This window comes from Pseudochaenichthys georgianus, chromosome 10, assembly GCF_902827115.2.
Source record: "Pseudochaenichthys georgianus chromosome 10, fPseGeo1.2, whole genome shotgun sequence".
NCBI lineage: Eukaryota > Metazoa > Chordata > Actinopteri > Perciformes > Channichthyidae > Pseudochaenichthys > Pseudochaenichthys georgianus.
In genome coordinates, this window is record NC_047512.1 from 32627749 (window position 1) to 32654868 (window position 27120).

The 27120-nt window shown below is 43.6% G+C and overlaps 1 protein-coding gene across 2 annotated transcripts in view; it reads left to right on the forward strand.

The window, feature by feature from the left end:
- The window catches only part of psd2 (pleckstrin and Sec7 domain containing 2), a 58387-nt gene that overhangs the window by 19848 nt on the left and 11419 nt on the right, over window positions 1-27120 (forward strand). For both annotated transcript variants that reach the window (XM_034093261.2, XM_034093260.2), the window contains 2 exons: window positions 3705-4238; window positions 5190-5939. In XM_034093261.2, coding sequence (XP_033949152.1) covers window positions 3796-4238; window positions 5190-5939 — 1193 coding nt within the window. In that variant the 5' untranslated portion in view covers window positions 3705-3795. The remainder of the gene's footprint in view (window positions 1-3704; window positions 4239-5189; window positions 5940-27120) is intronic.

Here is a 27120-nt window from a genome sequence, read left to right on the forward strand (position 1 = left end):
GAGTCATCTTCTGTTCTGCTTCCTCGGAGGTTCTCTCGGAGGAGCAGACCAGGAGCGGGGGTTCTTCCTTCCCCTCCGACTCGCCGCCTGCAGATCCTGTCTCTGCGGCGGAGGAGTGGAGACCTGGGACGGAGCCCCTGTCGCTGCCGAAGGGCGGTGCTGACGCCGTTGCTGCTCTCGCTGCCCGCTCTGCCTCCGTTGAGACTGTAGCGGGGGCTGTGGATGCTGTCGTTGCTGACGCTGCTGTCGCTGCGGACGTTTGTCCTGTAGCCAGCTAGCATGACGCCTTATGTTGTCTGCTTGCTCTGAAGCAGACTTCATACCTTCCACCATGGCATGGAACTGTGGTCCAAATAATCCGTCCGGACTAATTGGAGCCTCCAGAAGATCTTTTCCTGCACCCTCCGGTATATTCCCCTGCTGTAGCCAGGGATACCGGTGGACCTGTGTCGCCCATGCCGCAATTCGCGCCTGCGAGACTGCGACTGCTGCGCACAGGGTGAGTGCAGTACTGGCCGCCTTGCCTATCTCCTCAGCCTCCCCTGAGGACATCGTTTTAGACTGATCCGACATTTCCACCATGGAGTTTGTCAGCAACGCTATGTTATTTGCCGCCGCTGACGCCTGGAAAGCACACTGGTGCATCCGGTCCGTCTGTTTGGCGACAAACCTGTCTTTGGTGGCAGCCAGCATGGGTTGCCGTCCGGAAACCGAGCTGGCCTGCCTAGCCCCAAAGAATGCCGTGAGGTTCGGCTCTAGTGGAGGCACGGTCGGGAAACCCACGTCCGTGAGTCCCTCCACTCTCGTGAGAGGCACGTATGTCCCTATCGGAGACCTCATGGCTCCAGGGTCCGCTGCCGCCCCCTCCTGGTACTTCCTTATGGCCGGGAAGCGTGGCCAGACCGGGTCCCTCCTGACCCTGTGTACCCGGGAGAACACCCCGGACATATCATCCGGCGGCGAGCTCTCCTGAGCTAGGGGAACGGGGAGATTTCTCCTTGGATATGATCTCTGGCAGTTCCAGGAGAATCCCGCCAATCGACGGCAATGCCTTGTTGGCGGAGATAGGGATCACGGGATCATACACCGGACCTACACCGGTTTCCCTATCTGTCTCCTCCGTCCGGAGGGGAGAGATAATGGGGGAATCACCCGTTGATCCCTGTATGGAGGGGACGTAGTCGTCCGACTCGTGCCCTCCACTCTGATCCAGAAAGTCAATGGCTTTGTCCCCGGAGTACTCCTCCCGGACGTGCCAATCGTCCTCGGCAGCTGCAGCAGCGAGAGCGTCCGCTCTCTGCTGTCTGAGGGCCAGCGGGAGACGGGCACAATGCGAGCATTCTACCCCGGGAATGAGAGCAGCGTTCGCATGCTCTAATCCCAGGCAGGACTCACACTGTGAGTGCCTGTCAAAGCTCATGATGTAGCCCGACCCGCACACGAGGCAATCCCTGACACAGCCTTGACTTTCCTGTCCAGTCTCCATGTTAGAAAAACAAAGCTTTTTAGGAGGAATCTTTGTTTTTCAGAGGTAGCTCTCAAAAGAACCGTTTTTGCCTGTCAATGCTTCTGCAACGGAGTGCTGAAGAAAAGTAGGAGCGGATTGTAGGGCCTACTTCCTATTTATACGGAAGTGAGCCGGAGGTGGGGCCCACGTCGTAGGTGGGCGTGGAATAAGTCTGTCAGTGCTGCACACGTGCAGTGGGGTTTACCCAATAGCGATAGCCTTAGAGGGCGAAGCCTTATACGAAATAGAAGCGTGCAGTGCCTTCACTGTGTTTACCTTCAGAATCATTAGAAAGGCTAAGAGCGACCGCAGGCTGATGTGTTTTTAACCACACACACACACACACACACACACACACACACACACACACACACACACACACACACACACACACACACACACACACACACACACACACACACACACACGATTTAAACGCAGACTTCTGTTCCTCCATGTTTCGGCTGTACCTTTAGGAATGAATATTAAATGTTCATTTGATCATTGGTTTTATTTTGAAAATGTCGAGACCGGAAATACTGTTTTCAACCCATAACTTTACATGGAGGCTGCCGCATACCTCAAATCATCTTCGAAAGATCTATCAAACTATATATCCTACATATCGACTGGACGTGGATTCTAAAAGTACAATATACACTTCTCGCTAGAAATCTAATCAAAAAGCGTTATAATGGCCAAACTATCCTACACTTTAGGATTTTACAGAGAGGGTTATTTGTGAATAAACGGGAGCATGTTGTTGCTTACACGACCACTAGAGGTGCTACACTTTAAAACGTGGCTATGGGTCTTAATCTAAGGTGCTTAAACAATCGACCTATTTGGTCGTATGAGTTGGAGGACTTGTTGCAGGCCAATATACACTTTATGTACCATAATTTTGGATTATTGCAGAATGACTGTGATGTTTTCTTTCTCTAAGGGAAACATTGCATTCTGACTCTGACACTGTGCCATCAAATCACATAGAAGTAAGTTGACAAATGAGACATGTATCGCAAGACCTCACATTTATTCTATTCCCAAAGATTGTTTGTCATTTATTGATTTAGAAAAGAATCGTCTTTGTTTGAATGATTATATTTGAAGCATGATCTCATGTAAATCGACAAATGTACGTCATATCAAATAAGAAACTTTCCAATTGCTATTTCAAATTTGACCAAATATTCTCATTGTTTTCATATTATCAGCAGATCAAGTTGGCTCAGAACAGCAGGACTGTTTATCCAGATACAAAGCTATTCCTGACCTTGGAGATCTTGATTCAAATGATGACGAATACTTATCAAGCTATGAATATTCTTTCAGTTGATTCATTCATTGATTCAAGATAATCATTCCAGCACTAATCTCATTCTTCACACAATTCATCAGATAGTACTTTAAAAAAAGGATTAATACCATTTTTGTAGAACTCCAGAAAAATAATTGAAATGTTCATTAAATAATAATACATCAGCCTGCCTTAATTCAAACATGTCCCGCTCTCTGCAGAACCCTAATTAAGAGCTGCTCATTAGCATTTGCCCTTGAGCCTTGGTGAGGACAGACCTGCTGCTCAGAGTAACAGTCGACTATGAGAATACATTTTTAAATCTCAGGTTACTATTATGCATTTTCACAAAGCACAGTCGCAGCAGGGATGGAAACAGATAGATAGTTCTTCAGCTGGGAAATAGACAGCGCGTGCAGATGAGCTGGCGGGATCATTCCGACAGGATTCAGTGGAGCTGTATTAAACTAATCTCTCTCTCTCTGCCTGCATGTCGGTCTGCATTTCTCTTCATTCGACATGTTCTACCTTTCCCTGCCCTCCTTTCAGAGCTGTTTCTGAATCATGTGGTGCAGAGGACAAAGTGTGCCAGACACATGCATTGCTCTCTCTCTCTGTCTCTAACATGCACAAACACACAGCAGCTGTTCTTATATGGAAGGTGACCCCGTTATTCAGCAAACAGAAACAATGAAATGACAGTCGGCTGATAACACCTGTTGGGACGACACCAAACCTCCAATTGAGGGTTCGTGTTGCGAGGCTTTACGGTTTATTGCACTTATTGTAGTTTGCTTTGCTTTGTAGAAAAGCTGTATGAAATTCAATGTTGCTTCTCTACCTCCTAATTGTCACTGTCCTCATTTCCTTTCCTCTCTCTGTTTATTCTCCCTGCAGAGGGTCCTCCCTGGTTGCTGATTTAAAGCTCTGGTCCTCATCTCTAGCCGGGGTGGATAGCCCCCCCCCCCCCCCCTCAGTGAAGAGCAACATGACCCAGGAGGGGCAGGCTCTGCCCTCTCCCACCCCACCAGAGAGCCCAGTGGAGCCCGATACAGCCACCAGCGACCCCCCCACAGAGACCCAGGACACGCTGAGGGTGGCAGAGAAGGACGAGATAGAGGAGGGGAGAGGAGAAGAGATCAGAGAGGGAGAGGGGGAGACACATGGGGATGTACAAGGGAGGGAAGAAGTATTGGATGAAGTAGCAGAGGGTAAGTTAAAAGAGGAGAGGGTCGATCAACAAACAGATGGAGGGGGGGAGGAAGAGAGGGAAGGGACGAGAGCAGAAGGGTATGTAAATGTGGAGGTGAGCTCAACGAGGGAGGAGGCAACACATGAGGAGGAAGAGGAGGAGATGAAAGAAGACGAGGAGGGGAAGGAAGAGATGCAACCGTCTACAGAGGAGGAGACCCCCCCTCAACAAGCTGGGGGGTGAGTTCACTTCATCATCATTTATGGAAGCCTTGTGACTACATCTGTGACCTCTAGGGGTCAAAGTGTTCACATGAGAATCTGAACAAAGACAAAATCACATGAACGGCTCATTAGCTAAGAAACGCAACAGAAACGCACACAGCTTTAATATCCTCAAACACTTTGGTGTGCGGTTGGACAGAGTCTGTGTATGTGTGATTTAGCAGGATAGAGTGCAACCTTGTTATGCTTTTAATGGAACATCGTTTTTTGTCAGTGATTAAATCCGTTATATCGTAAACTCCATTAGCGTTTTACAGAATGAACTGGCAAAACGCCTCAATGAAATGAGCGGAGAGCAAACAAACAGAGAGAGATGGTCTAATGGCAAAGAGCTGGAGGACACAGTGAAGCAACCTTTAACCAACACAGGTAGGGAAGCGTCAGCGAACAGATCAAAGTGTGGACATGTCTATTCATTGGTGAGCGCTTTGTCAGAACGAAGTACATGAACTACAGGGCCATGAGAAAGATACGCTTCTAGTCTTGTGATGTTACATTCATGAAGGTGAAAAACAATATGTGTGTTTGCCCAGTGATTCAGATTGCTTTCAAATGTCATTAACCAACAAACAAAACAGATACAATACAAAAAGATCAGTTATTACGTTAGTAAATGAAGATGTTTCACTCGTATGCAAACACACAGAACTCTTCTCTTAAATACAAGGAATGAAAAAGCAGAGGTTTGACAGAGCAGCTTTTCACAAAGAAGCATATTGGAAAGTGCTTTTGAATCTTTCATCGAGCTTCAATTGTCAGTGAGGCCATTCGTGCTGAAATATCTTCCCATGGTGCGAACTGAATGAAGAATGATTTCAGCTCTGAATATGAATGAATAAAACCCTTCCTGTGTGCCACTCAACAAAGACATGCTTTAGTCATCTCCTTTCTTTCTTTTCTCAACAGACTCGCAAATGGAATAGGTGGTAATGAAGAAGACGATGAAGCGGGAGAGGAAGAGGAGGAGGGAGGAGAGGAAGGGGGGACTCACTTGGACACTTTTAGCTCTAACTTTGAGACGACTGTAGAACAGGCCGACACAGAGGTGGAGGAAGAGGAGGAGGAGGAGGAGGAAGAGGAGGTCCAGAGAGAGGGAAACCAGGACACTTTCAGCTCAGTGTTTGAGCACATCGTCGAGCAGGTGGACGCTCAGGATGAAGAGGAAGATGAGGAGTTAGAGGAGGAGGAGGAGGAGGAGGAGGAGGAGAAGGGGAGGGTTGACAACAAAGACGGCTTCAGCTCCACCTTTGAGCGCATCGTGGAGTCGGCCCTGCTGAGGGGCGGGACCTGCTACAGCAGCCTGGACTCTCTGGACGTGCTGTCGCTCACGGACGAGACGGACAGCTGCGTCAGCTTCGAGGCGCCACTGACGCCGCTCATCCAACAGAGGTCGCTGTTACAGGGGCCCGAACCCCTGGAGCTGGAGCTGGAGACCGTCCAGGAGCAGGAGGGGGCCGAGGCCGGGCTGGAGTCCCCGGGCGAGGGGGAGAACGCCTTCCCTGGAGCTGGGGCTGGAGTGGGAGGGAGCCCCCTGAGGACCACCATACCTGGGAGCAGGTCAGAGTTCGTGCTGAGTCAGTCCGGACGCTGGACCATCCCTAATGGATACCACTCTGACTTGCAGAGAGGATGTGGAGCCATGATCAACTCTGTCAGGTAAGGAGGCAGGATTAAGGTTATTTTAGTCCTTATGCAAGTTATTTATGTGTATAATATATATTTTAAAGCACCCTTAAAGGGAGAGTTCAATTAAAAATTAAAAATGCATATACTTGTGAGTGTTTGAGATATCAGCCGTGGAGATGTCCGCCTTCTCTCCGATATACTGGAGCTAGATGGCTTGTGGTGCTCAAAGGGACAAAAAGATAAATTTAAAACATTTAACAACAATGTCTCTTTCCAGAAATCACAACCTGGTCTCTCAGAGTATCCACTAATCCATGTACTATTTTCTATATGGTATTTCTCGTGCTATCGAACTTCAAACTCAACAAATAGTGGCTTTAAATATAATTCAAACAACATGCAAAATGCCATTTCCCCTATTAGAGCTTGTTGCAACTGAAATGTTTGCGTGCATATTTAGACATATACTGTATCACAGTAGGATGCTACACTCTTCAGCAGGGAACACCCTGCTAGCAGAAAGATACACAAAGGTTTTCCTGTATTAACAAATAAGAAAATCATGACCCAAATCAAGACTGAAAGAGGGGACGCAGGTATAGAAGTATAAAACAAAAAGCGAGCTTTATTAAATGAAAGCTGGTACGAAAACACAACTAACACTGTAGGAGCTGGCAAGGTAAAACAAAAACAAATCCAGAAAGAGCGGGAAACCAGGACCTGCGACACACTGAACCACATCAGGGAAACAGTGACAAGGAACTCACAGAGAACACAATGGAAGACAGGCATATGCACACAGGACTAATCACATAGACAAGACACAGCTGGGGAGGGCATGCACAACTCAAGAGGAAGCAGGTGAAAGTAATTGGAAAATCACAGACAGGAAGTAAAACAAGACAAGACACAAGGACTTAAAATTAAACAGGGAACAAAAACTAAGATCATGACAATATCATCAGCTATGATACACAAAAACAAGTAAGTTATGTTACCTTTTGCATGCATACATGTCCTGCTGCAACCAGGCAGTGAAGGCATTCATAGACGCTGTTGTGCTGACTTGATTATTGGTGCAATATGCTGTGACCTTGGCTGAACCAGCAGGTGGCGTGAGCATGGTGGGACCCAGCTGTGGGCCCTTCAGAGAGGGGGAGGTTGGTTGGGGCTGAATGGGGTGGTCCGCTGGTTCAAAAGGAAGTCGTTTGTCTATGCGTGTCAACTCAGTTGGCAGGCAAACACATACCAGTCTACCCAACCAAACAACATCAAATGCTAGGCTCATGTTACTCAGTTGAAGAATCCTCATATATTTGGAAAAGGAGACAAGGGAAGCTGTCATGGTTGGATAGCTTTGTGCACTTTAGCGTGAACGTAACTTAAATAGCAACATGCAAACAAAAGACAGTATTGCAGAAATTCAAAGATGCAGGAGGAGAGCTTTTACATGTGCATGCAGTCACTGTTTAAGCAGGGTTGCTGCCTTTGTAATAAAACCGCTCCTTCCCCTGTTGGTATTGACTGAGAGCGATCCAGACAGCAAAATTCACGAGGCCTTCCTGCACATTGCTGCGGCTCTATTTGATTCCTTTAACCCTTTTGCCTTGAGCATACTTGCACAGTAGGGAGAGATAACCTCGGTGCTGCCAAATTACACAAGATGTATGCATGACAAAATACCTTCCTTGAGAGGAAACGGCATTTGCAGGACTGCTGTGGTGGGTTCATATTAGAGATTAACACTTGAAATGTATACAGCAGTATGGAAATGAGACACAGGGTGCCTGTCAGTATAATACATCACTTAGGTGAGCTGAACAGCAGGAGTACGCTTCTTTTCGTCTCAGATAGCCAGCTGATAATAAACAATGCTGAGATTATAATGCTTTGATATCCATCTCCTCCACTTTGTCTATCATTTGCATAGACCCAGAGGAATTGTGGAGAATACAGCAACAGCTGCCGGTACTTTCTTTCATTTAATTACCTTAATAGCACTTAGGAAGGTTTAGGAAGAGCCACTGAAGGGGGAGGTGGTAACAGGAACCATATGGGAAACGCCATGTAACCTGAACTCTGGCTCTAGGTTTGTCTGTCTGGCTTCATACAATCCCTGTGGCCAACACACTCTCACTCCATAATCGTCCAGGAGCGACGTTTGGCCAGGGTCCCGTGGCGTGCAGTTGTGACGCTCTTACGGCCCGTCCACACAGCGGCGTGCGCTGACGCTTGCCGGCGGGCGTGTCTGAAACTCGACCAACAACCAATCACATGAATCTCCCGCCCCTGACACACAAGCAGCGGTTTGATTGGCTAGAGCTTGTACTGGCATATGATTCGATTGGCTGACGCCTCGCCGAGGCGTCAAAAGTTGAACATTGCTCAACTTTTGCAGTCAGCCACTCCAGCTACGCTCCACGTCGCTTCCCACGATGCATTTCGGCTAAAAGTGACGTCACCCCATTCAAAGTGAATGGGGAAGCGTCAACGCACGCCGCTGTGTGGACGGGCCGTTAGGCTCCTTCAGCTTCATAAAGGGACGCAAATAGCTTTCAACTGATTGCAATGTATTCCCATCTGCGGCGGGATTTGACGCTCATGGTAGCACGGCATTCGTTTGTGTCGGCTGCCCTTAAAGGCAATGTGAGCGTCCATTCTCATTGGATAACGGAGAATTGTACACCCGGGAGTAAGTATTCACCTTACTGTCGATTGATTTTACAGTGATATCTGCACTACTCATCGACTAAAAAAACACCAGATTATCCTTGTTAATTACACAACATTGATTGGTTTAAATTGTGTGCAATGCTTTTGTATTTTTCCCCTTCGATTCGGAGAAACAAATATTTTTTCGGAGTAAAGGATGGCAGAAGACACTACACTACCCAGAATCCCCAGCTATCATTTAGGACTACACCATGTGCTCTGTTTGACAAACCCCGTGATAGTCCTCAAGCTCTGTGATTGGAGAGTGTGCTCCGAGGGTTACGCCCAAGCGGCAAACTCTGGGGAACAGCCGGGAAGCCAATACGGAAGTGCCACACACTGCAGTTCATACATGGGCCGCTAGGGACTGGCTGCAGAAAGGAGCAATTTCCATAGACCCCCATGTTAAAATGCCCAACTTTACAGCAGAAAAAAACATGTTTCTACCCATGGATGCAATAAATATTATTATCGATATAGTTAGATTCCACCTTCATGATTATGAATCTGTGAGTGAATTGTTTTCTAACACGACCCTTTTATTTATATTAGGTCTTAAAGTTTTTGCAAAAATTAGGGCGTGGTCACGTTGATGGACACGTACATGCCTCACTGTCAGCTAACAGCAACTTGTCCACTCTGCTAGGCTACAACCATAGAGGCTACAACGTTAGTTAGTCATAGTACTGTACTTGACCCTTTAGCTTTAGGTGGTGGTGATTGTGCCTTTTAGGGAATATTGTTACAAATACCAGACAATTAAAATGTCGTGCTGTGCGCTTGAATGTACTAACAGAACTTCCAAGAAGTCTAAAATGATAATATTATACATGTTAACCCCGTTCGCAGGTGTGCTTGGTAGCTTAGCTTGTTACTTATTAGCCAGCTAAGGACGTAACCCTTTATGCATACATATACATTTTAGTTTATGATTCAGCTTTGGGTAAGACTTTTATAGTCTATGGCTATGACGCCCATAATGCTAAACGGGAGCAAATGTTAATAGGGGACCCAATTATCCCAGTGGTGGCCGCCGGAGCTAACGGAGCCGCAGGGGGCTAGCTCCAGCCGGCGTCCCGGAGCTAGCCCACTGCGGCTCCGTTAGGTCCGGGCGGTGGAGTCCGTCTTTTCTTAACGTGTGAATGACAAGCATTAAGAATAACAATTTTAACGGGTCCACCGCGTCCCCCCCTCCCCCACCCCGTCCCCAGAACTACACATGCTGGCTATTCTGTTTCGCAACATGTTCTCTATCTATGGCACGTCTCTACTGGGAGTTGTAGTTTTAAAAGACGTTTTCGTATTTCTCATAATAAGAAGTTGCCAGTATTAAACTGTGTACATCCCTGGAGGTTTAGGGGATAGGAAACACTCAAATGTAAAACATATAATTAATAAATGGGTTAAAATTGCTTGTGCCCATAATGGGCAGCATTAATATATATACCCACATGCCAGCTAAGGTCAGAAGAGCTTTATTTAACAGCTGGTCTTATGTTTGTGAACCCTGGTGGCGTGTGGCGCAGTGGATAGAGCCCTGGTGTTGGGATCAGGGGGTCACAGGTTCAAACCCCACTGCAGTCAGCATGTCGTTGTGTCCCTGGGCAAGACACTTCACCCCAAATTGCTCCTGTTGGGACGTATTGAGTATGTAAGTCGCTTTGGATAAAAGCGTCTAACAAGTAACATGTACATGTACTGTCAAGGTTCAGAGGCAAATTGTGCAAATATGGCAGTAGCCATCAGCTTAAGATAAGATATACTTTATTGATCCCAAGTTGGAACATTTGCGTTACATCAGCATGTGTAACAGTTGTAAATATGCAGTGGTGTTTATTTGTAAATCATTTAGTATAATCACACAAATTCTGTGTTTTATATTTAACAATTCTGTGTTCTTTATTTATTGATTGTTCAATACCTGACAAGGCCGGAGATGAAATATCTCCATACATCTTATAAGAGTATAATACATTATGTATAATATTAGTTAAAATAAGTGCTTCAACATAGTTAACATTGCCGGAGGTATGCACAAATATTGATAGATGTCTTGTAATGCACTATTGAACCTGCGACCCAAGGTTTTCATTCAATGCATAACTACACCATAGTTGTGTATATGATATGTCAATAAACCTTAGAAAATCTTGAAATCTTGAAAGGGATGTGCAAAATAGTCATTATATACAGTCTTTAATTAACTATTAGGAGAGAATAATGAGTAATGAATATGAATATATGAATGAATATACTTTATAGGGATCCTATTAAAGGTGGGGTAGGTAAGAAACCGGCTCGAGATACACTTTTTGTTATATTCCATGGAATGCTCTTAACATCCCGATAGCAATGAATATCTTAAGTGCTTTGACAAAAAATCCATAAAAAAATGTCATCTGTAGAAGCCGTAATACTGTAAAAAGTACAATTGGGTGGCCTACCTGCCTGTCAGCCTTCCATCGGGGCACAAACTTATCTCGTGCCCTCATTGGTCATGTGCGCGTTTGTGTGTGTTGGAGGAGGGGCTCTATAAGGAAGTGGCAGATTTTCTCCGGTTGTGTATTTTCAAATTCTAGCGATCTCGAGCCGGTTTCTCAAACTTACCTACCCCACCTTTAATATCTAATAATACAAAATAATGAAATTCAATAACATGCTTTAACCACTAGGTGTCCCTTTATATCAGCTGTGCACCTTTATGGTGTAAATACAGCCTATCTATCAATTTGATCAAATATAAAAGTCAGCCGAATTAGTGTTGATACTGCAAGGAGACGTATTGTGTGAAAAGAAATGTAAGATGTTGTTTAATGGCTGATATATTTATGATCCACGTCACGTTTTCAGCTCCTCATGTTTGTCTAGAAGTCTTCTCATCAGGGCTCTATAAATACAGAACTACGGCAGATATGTAATATGTAATGCAGCCGAACCGTGTATTACAATGCCGTTATGTGATGACTTTCAAAGAGAAAAGCAAGCACACTCGGAATAAAATATTATCTTATTATTTAAAAATGTTTTCGGTCTGTTTCCGGTATTTGTTAATGACGATGTGCTGTGAGATGTGAGACTGGAATTGCACAGGGGAAAATAACGATCTTTAGATGCGGATTGTGTTAAACTAATATGTGTGCGCTGTGGACCAACACTATACTTTGACGGGGAAGGGGGTAGCAATAAAGATAACACCATTAAACAGTTACACAACACAACAGAAATAATATCGATAGCAGCGTCCCTAGCAACCACCTTGGTAACAATGAAAACGTTCTATGGACGCAATTTCCTGAAGTAATCTTCGTAATAACTAGCAAACTAAAAATCATGTACATCCACTGCACACATAATCTGAAATAACAACTCATATTTCTCGCATCAAATGACATCAAAACGCATTTTAATGGCCAAACTAACTTTAAAATAGGCACCGAGAATAAAACGAAGTTCGGCCATGTTTTTTTTTCTGCAGGGAGAAATTTGAAGATCACGTGACATAGACGCCAGCCATTGGAATGAATGGTGAAAAAAAACGGGGTTTGTCAAACAGAGCACATGGTGTAGTCCTAAACGATAGCTGGGGATTCTGGGTGTAGTGTCTTCTGCCATCCTTTACTCCGAAAAAATATTTGTTTCTCCGAATCGAAGGGGAAAAATACAAAAGCATTGCACACAATTTAAACCAATCAATGTTGTGTAATTAACAAGGATAATCTGGTGTTCTTTAGTCAATGAGTAGTGCAGATATCACTGTAAAAGCAATCGACAGTAAGGGGAATACTTACTTCCGGGTGTACAATTCTCTGTTATCCAATGGGAATGGGCGCTCACATTGCCTTTAAGGGCAGCCGACACAAACGAATGCCGTGCTTCCATGAGCGTCAAATCCCGCCACAGATGGGAATACATTGCAATCAGTTGAAAGCTATTTGCGTCCCTTTATGAAGCTGAAGGAGCCTAGGAGCGTCACAACTGCACGCCACGGACACTGACCAAACGTCGCTCCTGGACGATTATGGCGTGAGAGTGTGTTGCTGTGGCTGGTTCTCCGCCTGCAGGTCCTGCTACTCAACTCCTGGAGTGCCAAATAGACATTGGTAGTATGAAATGAAGTCCATGTAATAGAGTACTTTACTTAAGCAGCGGTGCAAAGCAACTAAGTAAATGTACTTGTACTTGAGTATTTTGATTTAGTGCTACTTCATACTTCTCCTCCACTTCACTTTGGAGGGAAAGATTGTACTTCTTACTTACTACATGTATTTGACGATATTAGTTACAGGTTACTTTGCAGGTTAATATCAGTTATACAATTATACATCTAGATTCCGATGTACTATTATGAATTTGGATACCCAACAGCACATTTCAAGTAAACTCCATCTTTACTAACTGCACAATTAAAACGATGAATGGATCACTAATTAAGCCATTGAAGGAGAAATAGAAAATACATTTGTACTTTTACTTAATTAAGATTTGTAATGCACTACTTCTACTTGTAACAGAGTATTTCTACACTGTGGTATTTTTACTTAACTAAAAGATCTAAGTACTTCTTTCACCACTTGAGAGCAATTTTGAGGTCTGTTTACTTCTGCAACACAGTGACTTCACTATGTAAAACTCTCGCTTTTATTGGCTAGTGTTCCAACACACTGTAGGTGATAGGCTAAGGGGCGGGACATCTTTAAGCGGTTGATCAATCACAACAGAGCCGGCCAGCTGACTGGGCTCTGGTTTCAGACCGATCCTCTCAGGTAGCTGCTGGGATTTCTCCCCAGGTCCCCCTGCTGCTTCCACATCTCAGTACCAACTATCCGATAAACCGAGGATTTAAAATGTCGGCCCTCCTTCTCATACTCTTCCCTCTCCCTCTCTCCCCCCGTCTACAGATGTTGTCCTTTAAGCACGGTCTTACTTCCTGACCACCAGTGCCAAACTGAATGAGCTATTGTTTATGTCATGACATCATCTTCTTCAGCTTTCCTCTGCCCAGCAGGGTCTCACAGTGAATGTGTGTGTGTGTGTGTTAAGCGAGTGATTATTGCTCTATGCTCGCCAGTCATGTGAGCACTTAAATCTCGAGTGGATACATCTGCTAGTCAGTCTTAAAGGGATATCTTAGGGTTTAAAGACACTCCCAGTATCCAATTAATCGTGAACTAAAAGTGGGTTTCCAACAGTACTTTTTCCGTTGTTAAAATCAAACAAGCATTAGCAATTCAATGCAAGTCAATGGAGGTACAAGCCATTGAACAGTTGAAGCTCAGTCAAAGTTTGTTTGGTTTAAATATTCCCAAAGGGGGCACGCATGATTTTGAAAAGATTGCTCTTCAGTCCAATTTGTATTGAAGTACCTGAAAGTAGCTTGGCTATAAATGCTAATGAATAGGCTTATTTTCTGGATGGGCTCATAAGAGGACTGCTCACAGTGAATAGGCAGACAGGTTATTATAAAATGCACGTCTTAAAAGCATTTGATCATACTGTCTGTCAAATGGATGTGTGTTAAAGCAGAAACCATTATGACTGCATCTATAAGCGTGCTTCATACGTTACTTTCCACATCCATTTCTAAATGTATTTGATTTCTGCTTCTTCCTCCTTCACTCTGTCACTCCATCTCTCTGTGCTCCATCTCACCTGCTGCCTCTGTATTCATTTCCCCACTTTATCCGTCGTATCTCACTTCATCTCATCTCCTGTACCCCTCCCACTGTCCTCTTCCTTTCTTCTTTGCATCACCTCCTCTTCCATTTCCTCTACAGTGCTCTCATGCTGCTGCGTCTTATCTCTCATTGCTCTCGTCTCCTCTCTTCTCCTCTCTTTCCCTGTGTCCATTCTCTTTGGTTGACATAATTGGCTCAGTTACATTTTTGGCACTTCAGGCGTCATGGACAACTAGTCTTTTTCACTGCAGGACGGAACAGCTGCAAAGCGATGGATACAAAATGGCTTTCCCCGTCATCCAGATACTCTCAACTACTCTGAATATTTTGCTACAGAGAATATAGAAATAAGAAAACAACTCAGTGTACATCTAATCTAATGTCTGCATGCTACCAATGCTCACAATGCCAATGCTAACATGCTGATTTTACGCAACTATAAGTTTGTTTGTTTTTTGGAAAATAACACTTACAAAACACAATTTCAAAAACACAAAAAGGCATTAGAGCATAAAATTAATAAAAAAAGTAAAGTAATGAATCAAAGGGCTAGATCATGTGTTTCTTTTTTAATAAACAATTTGGTTGCATTCTTATTTTCTTTTAACATATGGGCTTTTATAAAGTAAAGAAACTCATGATGAAATACACAACACTTATGATACATTTTCATGAAGTTATAAGCAGAGACAAGTGTAAACATGACTGCTATTATAGTTCAATCAATCAATGAACCTTTATTTTTATATTGCAGCTTTATAGTGAATAAAAAGCACATTAGGATGATAAAAGTAGTCAGATATTGGAAATAAAGTCAGAAATGAATTAGTAACAAAATACCATTAAATAAGTAATAAAGGTAAAAACATTTTTTATAAATAATTTAAGAAAAACATATGCAGTACATAAAAAGAAGACAGAAAATATTGGTTTTTAGTAAAAAAAAAAACAATATTAAAGTTGAGCATCAGCATGCTAACATTAGCTAATAGGCTGTAACCACAAGTTACAACAGCATTAGGGTTAATTATTTTGGATTTTGATATCTGTACGAGTTTCCATAGCAATTCATCCAATGGTACCTGAGCTATTTCTGTCTGGACCAAAATACCAACATTGCCATTCCCAGAGTTGGAGAGTATGCAAATGACTAAACAGTGGACGAGACAGAAAGCAGTTTGTCTTCTCGGGAAATGCATTGGCATGCAGCGTGCAGCAGTTGGATCACCATATGTGTCTCAAAACGCTGCAGAAACTCAGATAGTGAGTCATACATCAGCTGTGCATGCCTCATGAATGCAACTGAAATATGATGTCTTCAAACACTGTTAAAACTATTTACCGTAACTCTTTTTAACTGTAAGAACAGTTGGCATTATCTAGTGCAACAATGAAAAGACTCACAGATTCTCATCAAACCAAAACATTCAAATTGTTTCTTTCAAGCCTGGCAGCAATGCTTTCGACAACGTTACAGACTCCGCGTTCATACCAGACAGGGCTTTGATGACGCCCCGGGCGGAGAGAGAAGAAACCTAATCTCACCTCAGCCAAACTCTCCCTGTAGATCCTCTCCCTGCTACGGCTGATTATTCTGACATCAGTGGATGGAGGAAGTCAAGTCGGCAGCTTGCCACGGGGATACAGGAAGCACTGTCGAGCATTGCAGATGTTGTAGACAAGCCATCCAACACATGGAAATAAGACGTGAAGGCTTTCTTTCAAGCAGTCAGGGATATTGTTTTGTCTCAGTCAGTTTGCTTGCCTGTTAGTTCATAAGGTGATTTGCCAGACTGTCACTCACTTATATTATACATTCACCAACCTGTTACTTTACAGTGTATGCCCTGTGTGAACCTATGAGGTAAAAGCTTAACCTTTATCTACAAAAAATGCATCGAACCGCCATGAAATACACGTTTCCTATCCGTCTCTCAAGCAGCTTACTACTGATAGATCTGCACAGTGGAGCCAACTAGTTGAATTAAGCTTAATGCAACCTGTAGTGTAGCATTCACACACACACACACACACACACACACACACACACACACACACACACACACACACACACACACACACACACACACACACACACACACACACACACACACACACACACACACACACACACACACACACACACACACACAGATAGGCCACTTATATCGTTATATACAGAGTCACATCTAACAACAAACTGATATTGAGAAGTAATGGCACGAGAAGCGTGTAGTACGTTCATGTATGCATACTTTTTACTCTTGTAGATGCGTGCTCTATCTCTGGCCGAACATTAGCATGCCTGTGTACCAGTTTGAGCGAACATGCTGTGAGTGTGTGTTCCTCCCCCTAGCTTGCGAGCCCGGTAGATCTAAGCCCAAGCAGAGCAGATAAAAGCCAGGCTCAGTTGTTTCCATATCAGAGAAGCAGCTCTGCCGTGTGGACTAATCTCTTTCATATACAACACTGTGGAGTGCAGACACACACATAAAAGACACACGGGCCAGGAGCATGCATGCGTAAACAAACATGTGCTCGTACTTCCTAATGCCCACTCAGTGACAAAGATATAGGAGCTTTCATATCTATATTTCACATTTTGAATGTTTCCCCTTTTTCTGTCTCTCACTTGCGCACACACATCATTCAGGATGTCATCTTGGCACAAAAACCCTACGCGTGGTTCTATACCGCCGGTGAAACATCCTGCAGATTATCCTCTCCCGCCTCAGGCAGTGATATGGACACACACAGTAGGAGCACACACAGACGTACGCACTTTTGCATCACAAGCAGTAATACATCCAAATTCTCCCTTTCAGCATCTCACCACACACACACACACACACACACACACACACACACACACACACACACACACACACACACACACACACACACACACACACACACACACACACACACACACACACACACACACACACACACACACACACACACACACACACACACACACACTGATGGATGTATCCCTGTCTATTTATAGCCCAACTCTATGTTTTATGACACATCCCTCGGTCTAACCGCGTACCAATGTTTTGGCTGAATGAGGTTCTTCTGACCTTCCTTCTCTCCTTTGAGGTGTCTGTCAACACTTCCTGTTTGAGTTGAGTGGAGATAGAGCCTGACTCTCAAATATTAGTGGCTTTTTTGGCTTTTTCAGTTCTTCTCCTCTTTGAATGTGTGGCTAATTTAGAGCAGAAGATATCCTCTGGTCGTTGTAAGATGATCAGAGTTGCACCAAACACATCCCACACCTGAACACGATACGTCTCACCGAGCCGAGAGAGGTCACCATTGTCCACCGCCTGCCTCCACATTGGGGTTTTGTCTCAGTACCAATATGTTGCCCAGTAACTAATTATATTTCATTAGATACTGTAATCTGGGTTGACTTAATTGCCTTTATTGCTGTTATAAAACAAATTAAATAATATGAATCATTTTGGATATGAGAAAGGCACACTTAAAATAAAATGTTATATGAGTATTTATTTTGGATCAGTCTATACTGAGGTTTATTAGTCTCAAATATATTTATTTATACAATTCCATATGGTAATATTTGTGTCCTGGTTTTTAACATCTTGACACCTTGTTTACAATAAGTCTTTTAAGGTTATGGCAACTCCAACATAAATGAATGTGTGTATATTGCATTGCCATGAATAAATGTCTCCTCAATTAATCAGGGATTTATTTGAATTGAAAGTTAGACATTTGAAGAGCCATTTCTAAGTACTAACTAAGTAGTATACTATACTATATTTTAAGTTTGTTGATGCTTTAAACATCAATAGTGGTTGATGCTTGGCGCTAGATATTACAAATACACATTTATCCATCCATCCATTTGTGACGCTTATCCGGTACCAGTTGGTGGGGACAGCAGGTTAAGCAAGAAGTCCAGACATCTCGTTGTCTAGCTCCTCCTGTGGGATCCTCAGGGGTTCCCAGGCCCCAAGGTAATTGAACTCGTTCACTTAACCCAGCCGCTCACTCCCTACCCAGAGGGTGCAGTCCACTGTTCTGACTCTCATCCTGACCGCTTTACACTCCACTGCAAACCGCTTGAGGGCCTGCTGGAAGTCCCAGTCTGGTGACGCCAACACAACCACACCGTCTGCAAAAAGCAGAGAAGCAATTCTGATGTCCCCAAACTGGACACTCTGGCTGCACCTTGATACCCTGTCCTTTAAAATCACGAATAGTTTCCAGACAAGGGACAAACTTGGAGGAGCCCAACACCCACTGAAAACATGTTTGACTTCCTGCCCAGAATACGAATTCAGCTAATGACCGGAAGGCTCCTCTGGAATGAGAGTTGTACCCCCCACTAGACTCCCCTGGAACGTGGTCCTTTTCCAATCCAACAAACCCTTAGACTGGATGGGAAAACCCAACCTGAAGTTCTTTTTGACTATCTTTGGCATGATGGCCCTGTTTACTTTAGACATTACATTACATTACATTACATTGCATTTAGCTGACGCTTTTATCCAAAGCGACTTACAATAAGTACATTCGACCAGGAAGACACAACCTTGAGGAAAACAGAATCATATAAGAACATCAGGTTTCAAAGAGCCAATCGTTTCAAGTGCTGCTCAACTGGCTAAGCCAGTCCTTTATTAGTATATAAGTGCTCTGTTAGCAGTTCTTTGTTAGTCATTCTATCGCTCGAAGTGGAGTCGAAAGAGATGAGTTTTCAGTCTGCGCCGGAAGGTGTGTAAGCTTTCTGCGGTCCTGATTTCAATGGGGAGCTCATTCCACCATTTTGGAGCCAGGATAGCAAACCCATGTGTTTTTGCTGATGGGAACTTGGGTCCCCCTCGCAGCGAGGGTGCAGCGAGTCGTTTGGTTGATGCAGAGTGTAGTGCACGTGCTGGGGTGTACGGTTTAACCATGTCCTGGATGTAGGAAGGGCCAGATCCATTCGCAGCATGATACGCAAGTACCAGTGTCTTGAAGTGGATTCTAGCAGTTACCGGAAGCCAGTGGAGGGAGCGGAGGAGCGGCGTGGTGTGGGAAAATTTTGGAAGGTTGAAGACCAGACGAGCCGCTGCATTCTGGATGAGCTGCAGAGGTCGGATGGCACATGCAGGTAGACCAGCCAGGAGGGAGTTGCAGTAGTCTAGGCGTGAGGTGACGAGAGCCTGGACCAGAACCTGCGTCGATTTCTGGGTCAGCTGTGGGCGTATCTTCCTGATGTTGAAAAGCGTGTATCTGCAGCAGCGGGTTGTAGCAGCGATGTTTGCAGTGAAGGACAGGTTGTTATCTAGGATAACACCCAGATTCCTTGCAGTCTGAGTCGGGGAAACAACAGAGGGGCCGATGTTGATAGTTAGGTCAAGAGAGGGACAATCTTTTCCCGGAAGGAAAAGCACTTCAGTTTTGTCAAGGTTGAGCTTGAGATGATGATCAGACATCCACTGAGAGATGTCAGCTAAACAAGCAGAGATGCGTGCGACGACCTGGGTCTCTGAGCGGGGAAAGGACAGAATTAATTGGGTGTCGTCAGCGTAGCAGTGGTATGAAAAACCATGCGGGCTAATGACAGATCCGAGCGAGTTTGTGTACAGGGAGAAGAGGAGAGGACCAAGAACAGAGCCCTGAGGGACCCCTGTAGTTAATTGACAAGGGTCGGACTCAGACCCTCTCCAAGTAACCCTGTAGGTGCGGTCTTTGAGGTATGAGGTGAGGAGGGAAAGTGCAGAGCCTGAAACTCCAAGTTCTTGGAGAGTGCGAAGGAGGATCTGATGGTTCACCGTGTCGAATGCAGCATAGCGTTTCCATAACTGTCATTTATTTTGATGATAATTCTGCACTCACCAAAGTAATACCTTACTGGGATCCAGTATCTCAGCAATGTCAACATTACCATGCTTTTTGGCAGATTGCTTACAAGTGGACAACTCTCAGTACGTCAGTTCATTCTTGGCATTTGAATTTGTCTCATGACCATTACCTTTCTGTTTTAATCGCGGTTAGACAATAATGAACTTCCTGTGCCTATCTGCTGGAAATGAAAAGAAGAAGAAATCAGAACAAAACAGATTGGGTCCATTCATTGACATATTAAGGCAATATGTTTGTTGGCTCACCAATATCTCTATGTGCTTTTTGAAAATGTCAATGTTGTGAACAAAGCCACTTTAGGCGATTCACATTACAAAACACATGAGGTTCAATGCGTCGCAGACCAGCTGAAGTGGTTTGAGTTATCATAATGTGTCTTATGGGCGTTAACACTTGTATTTAGCCCTGCCCACTTGCAATCCTATCACCCAAGAAGACATTAAACGTGTGAACATGGTGTTTGAAAGGACTCCTTTTCACAGACTGTATGTTATTGAGGAGCACTTGTATCTCATGAATCCTGCCCTGGCTTTTTGTTAAAAACACTGCAACACTTTCCCCCCATGTGCTAGCTGTCATGTGAACATCACATCAGGCCGGTAACAGGTGTGTGAGTTTTGCTGTGAGTGAAAAAGTAACGGTGTGTACATGTCAAAGGTGATCGATAGCTCATGGTAGTTCTCATAAAACCCTGATGTGCACAATACTCAGTCGAGTCCACTTGGATTAAAAAGGTATTCAGGTCCAAGAGCTGACTGAACTCCAGTGTTGTTATTTTGATCCGGGAAATGCAGTCTTTGTCGTTGTCTGCACATAATAATGCGCAGAGAAACGCAAGTGCTGTTGATCTCGTAGAGTGCTCGCCTTGACCAATTTACCAATGGAACATCCACCAGGGTTTTATCTCTATTATAATCTTCAATCTCTGTCATCTGATTTTCCTATAGTTTTTTCCACCAGATGAGAAAGAGGAAGCTGGGATTTAGATAGCGAGGTTGCACGCAGGGATGTGTCAGTGTGTCTTATAAAAACATGTTTACATGTGTGTTTGTGTGTGTTACCATCACATAGTGTGGGAATTATTATTATTTGTCTTTACATTAATACAATGATGCACAGCATGCATTTTAGCTGAGACACAAATAGAGTTGTGCAGTGATGAGGTGTTTTTGTAGGCCGACCTGGAAGTTAGCATTGCAAGGGCTCCTTCAACTGAAAGCAAAGGCATTTTAGAATATAATAGAACATAAGATCTGAGGTTTGTTCAGCAGGATAATCTCTATATATTAACACAACTTAAAGGTGGGGTAGGTAAGTTTCAGAAACCGGCTCGAGATACACTTTTTGTTATATTCCATGGAATGCTCTTAACATCCCGATAGCAATGAATATCTTAAGTGCTTTGACAAAAAATCCATTAAAAAATGTCATCTGTAGAAGCCGTAATACTGTAAAAAGTACAACCAATGGCCTCCCTGCCTGTCAGCCTTCCATCGGGGCACACACTTATCTCGTGCCCTCATTGGTCATGTGCGCGTTCGTGTGTGTTGGAGGAGGGGCTCTATAAGGAAGTGGTAGATTTTCTCCGGTTGTGTACTATTTTCAAATTCTAGCGATCTCGAGCCGGTTTCTCAAACGTACCTACCCCACCTTTAATAATAGTTGAAGCATAAATACAATTGCCAGACGTCAATAAATGAAGCAATGCTAGAAACTAATATAGAATGGTCGAATTACGTCACCGCTAAACTAGAGGCGGCTAATGTTTAGCATGAAGACATTTAGTAGTCTCATGAGCGACTTGTTAGCAACTGCCATTTCTAAAACAGGTAAAAGCTTCACACTGACATATTTTATGTTGTTATTAAAAAAGGGAAAATATTTTAAGCTTGTATTAAACCTTATTTCAGGAATATAACTTGAAAAAACAATTTACTTTGTGACAAGGGAGCCCAGAAAGGCCAACATGCTAACCCATTTCTGGGATTAGGACACATTTCTCCACCACTCTATTGGGATCTCCATTTCAAATATAAAAACATGAAGTGCTTTTGAGCCCGTTCAATGTTGAGCTGAGTTAAACACTCTTCTGCTCTAGGGTTACACTTTTGAGGTGGTTGTACTCTGTCTTGCATCAGTGGTTGCTGAGCCGTATTGAAGCAATACACTGGGGGATGTACAGAAATAACCACATTAAATGACTCCATGCTGGAAAGCAGCTCAATGGAGTCCAGATACAGGACGTCTCGCTGATATTGAACTGACCTGCTGGCTCACAGCCTTTCACTTAAATGCAGAGGAAGTGGAGCTGGCTGGGACACACAGGGCCATTGTAAAGCCACCACTAGGAACAGCAATTCATCAGGAAAAGTCCGTGTAGTCGCTGGCCCCGCCCCCAACATCCTCTCCTCTGTGGAGCGTTCAGTCAGCCAACAAACTTCAAGGAAAAAACTCTAAACACAATCCCAGTCTGTTGACACTATGGCGGAATAACGCCACGGTCTAATTTACCACGCGAACAGGCTGTCATTTCTATGACCTGACTTCCGCTTGGAAGAGTCTGACTTAAAGTGAATCAACAAACTGTTGCCGATGCGGATTTGACCGGCTACTGGATGATGAGGCTGGCGGACCTCAGCGCGCCTTTAACCGCTGATTTACAAATCTCACAGAGACGATGTGGAAAGAGGAATATGATGATCACTTCGACTTTTTGCTCCAAATGCTGTAAGTTAAATATTTCTACAGATAGGGAATTGTTCTAAGTATTCACGTCCAAATGGGTGGGAACATTGACATTATGCTGCGTGGCAAAATGGAAATAGTGAGGAGGCTGCACTGTAACTTTACTCTGCCAACATATCACTGGAGCACTTCTTTAATATTTCTGAAGGGACTTGTATATGAAACTACAATCAAATGTAAAGTGACTTCAACGTAACAAAAATGTCATGTGGTATTCCTTGGGGGACTTAAAGTGCATAACTACTAACCAATAGGATTTAGAGACTGTATCTTGAATTTACCATACATTTACATTGTATCTTGTTCAGAATTTGTCATTTAAAATAGATCGAAGTAAGGCAAAATATATGAGATTGATAAAGTTACAATTTTATATTAATGATAGTGCTGCAACTGTATTATTTTCAAGACCAACAAATGAGTAGCTTTTATGATGAATCAATGCATCAAAGGTAAATCAAAATGACAAGTTCCCAAAGCTTAAGGCAAGGTTATAATTGCTAATATCCCACCAACAGTCCAAACATCAAATATGTTATGTAAACAATCAATACAAAAAGGATCCTGAGCTACTGGAACCAGTACTGTACACTTTGTGATAATGAACCGATTGTGAAGATGGATGCTGATGACATTTTGGGCAGCTACAGTTATATTGAAGGATTGTTGTTTAGCATGTTTGAAGGCTGCCTAATTGCTTAAAACTGTAGTTTCATGCCTGACTTGTACTCTGAACTGTGCCCAGCATTTAAAAAAAAAAAATCAATATGAGCGACTTTTTACCTGCATGTCATGGCCTTGGGTTCAATAATGTCAATAATAGTGTAAAAAACAAAGTGTAGAAGTAACTCGGATACATGGTGGCCACTTATTGTTTAGTTGTTTTGTTTGTCCTGGCTTCTTTGACATTCAAGAGTCCAATATTGCAGAGATTGTATCTAACCCCAGTAGGTTTCCTGTCTAACACACTCGTGTGTGTGTTCCTATAACATGTCTACTGCAGTTAGCCAATGATATAAATGAAAAGGAAAGAAAAGCAGGTGAAATAACAGAATTTCATAATCCAGTTAATCCCATAATATTCACCCTGATGGAAGATGCCACTCGGACCCTCCCAACACACACACACACACACACACACACACACACACACACACACACACACACACACACACACACACACACACACACACACACACACACACACACACACACACACACACACACACACACACACACACACACACACACACACACACACACACACACACACACACACACACACACACACACACACACACACACACACATCTCACACGCAGACACACCTTGTAGGTGTGGGTTCGGGAGTTGCAGAGCCAAAGAGATTAGCATGTGAGTCACTGGCATGCTCCATCATGCTCTCTATCTCTGACACACTGGCAGACTGAGTGGCGGTCACAGTGGATGAATATGTGTGGCCTGGGGATACAGACTTGTGTGCCTTTAGATAGACAAACAGGTTGACTGTGTGCCACTTGGCCCTCTGTAACGCAGTGTCTTGGCATAAAGGCCCGCTCTAGATATCTGACATTTCATATTGTGTCTCTTTCTCTCTCTTATTTTGTGTGTGTGTGTGTGTGTGTGTGTGTGTGTGTGTGTGTGTGTGTGTGTGTGTGTGTGTGTTGGTTCTATTATTGCCAGACAGCAGAGCAGTCAATCGGTGGAGCCTAGCATCATTTTATCCCCATGACTGATACGATGCTTTGAATGATTTATGAGTGGTGAATTAATATGGTCAGACAACCGAAAGCAATTTCACTGCAAACCCCGGCCGAGATATTGTTTTGATGGTTTGCCACTGGCTCTTTTTTCATGCGAGTCCATATCTATGTGTGTTTATGTCTTTGTGAAATATGTATGTATTTGCATCCACACCATTTTTACATTTTCATCGACTTTTCTCGGTCCCAAGGGGTTCCTGCTTTCTGACTTTCCCAGGTCAGGTGGAATATCGTGTCCATTGAGTAGAATGTGGGTCTATCCCTGTTGGACATGTCCAGAATACAGAGGGAGTCGTGAAGGGATGGTGTTCATTTTGTCAGCCATTTCTATTTATTGTGACTTAAAATTGTGACAAATGTCCCTGTTATCTATTCATTTACTATCATATTTTAAGAAAATCTAGTTTTATTTAAAAAAGCTGTTGACATTTCAAAATGTTGTATTCATCCGAATGTTTTGGTGGATCCAGACTAGCCTAAATATCAGCTTGTTTCTTTCTCCTACGCCCTGTTGTTATTCAATTGAACCTAACGTAATTAACATGTCGCACAGGAAATGAAAATGCTGCATTAGGAAAAAATAAACCATGTCATCTGCTCTTTTCTTTCAATGAAAACAAAATATATTTTAAAGTTTTAATTTTTAAGTTTTAACTACATTTCAGAATATCTTTCTATTGAGATAATCACAGTAAGTGATTATTTCCTTTCGATGCGCTATCGTCATGGAAAAAACGTTGTTGACGTAAATAACTGATCATGGTTTTCATTCAATTAACGCGGTACACAATCATTTCATTTAAATCCATCAACTGGCTTCTTGTCGGTTCTCCTCCTTTCCGGATATACAAACTCCCCGCCCTGTCCCTCAGGACGGGCACCCTGCAAACCAAACTGCTTCCACCGACTGTATCTGCAATCTTATTGTCATTCTTGGCAGTGATGCTCTGCCACGATAAGGTCGAAAGCAGTTTGCGTGACTCGTTGATGTGTTCCCGTGACCCTGGTAGCTGTGTTGTTGCGGGGATGGGGAGGCTATAGCTCCTTGTAGCTTCTCCCAAGGCAAATGTGTCCAAGGTCAGGGGCCAGATGAAGAGTGATGCTGAGGGCCTAATGAGTCAGGGAAGACAGGCAGTGTGACCTTGCCTGGAGCAGGGAATCAGGGATGTCGGCTTTGGTCCATCGTGTGCAGTCAGCCTTTCAACATGTGAAGACAGAAAGACTGAGTCCTGACGCTGGTTGTTGTTAGTGCTTATTTGTCAGTCTTTTTTTTCTTCCTGACGTCCCTTTGTACCCGTTAAAACTGCTGTCTCCTAGCACAGGACACTTGGCTTCCGCTGTATCCACGGTAACCAGCAAATCCCCTAACAACAGCGCGTAATGTATTGCATTTGTGAGCGTAATGCAATTGGGCTGATCTGATTATGCAAAGAATCGTCTGAATCATCGAGCCACGATGCTGACGGTGCCGCGCAGACAGGAAAGGAGGCATTTGGACTGATGGAGGTTAATGCGTCTTTCCTAAGAAATAAAACACCACAATTCACTGTTTCCTGCTGATTTATCAAATACAACAATAGAGGGCAGTTTGTGTTCCTTTCAGCATGGATACTATGAAATGTCCTGCTTGCCTGTACGGGTTGTTTTCACTTGTAATCAAAAAACTATCCCATCAGCAATGCGTGCTTAAAGTACTATAACAGGCTAAATAACTTCCCACTGGTAGGCTCTTGGGTCTACAGTGCACTGCAGAACAGTGGACCAAACTCAATATCTTCATCAAACTACCTCACCAAGTCATAACTAAATAAGTAGGGCACTAATGAATACTGTGCATTGATTCTGACACTAACAGTTATACCTTGGCCTGTTCATCAAACTGCGTCCTGAGCAAGACTCTGCATTGAAGTCAGCAGGAATGGCCGTATTTCCATATGTTGAACGTGTACCACCTAACATGTCTGCATTTAAATGTCTGAATATGAGACTATGTTATATATTTGTTGAGGTATCTACTGACCTATATCTTTCCAACCATTTTTGAAACTATAGAGATCTGTAGTTTTCATCAGGGTAATTTGTCGGTTTTATGTAGTCGACTGTAATGGTTTTGTGTCTCTTTATTGAAGAGGCCCTACTTTTCCTTTGGGGGTTTTCTTTTCCTGTAGTGTGTTGTATAGGTTTGTGTGCATGTAAATGTTTCTCTCCCACACCATCCCCCCCCCCCGCCTGAATCGCCTCCATTGGACTCCTTTGTTTGATTCTGTAACATAGTGACATCACTATGTAACACGTGCGCTTCTATTTGCAAGCACTCCAACGAATTGTACGTGATGTTTTGTGGTTGTCGATCAGAAGCTGTAATTAGGTTTTTGTCCAGTTTTAAGACACATTTTTCCAATACCTTATTTAGATCTTACACTTTAATGCATT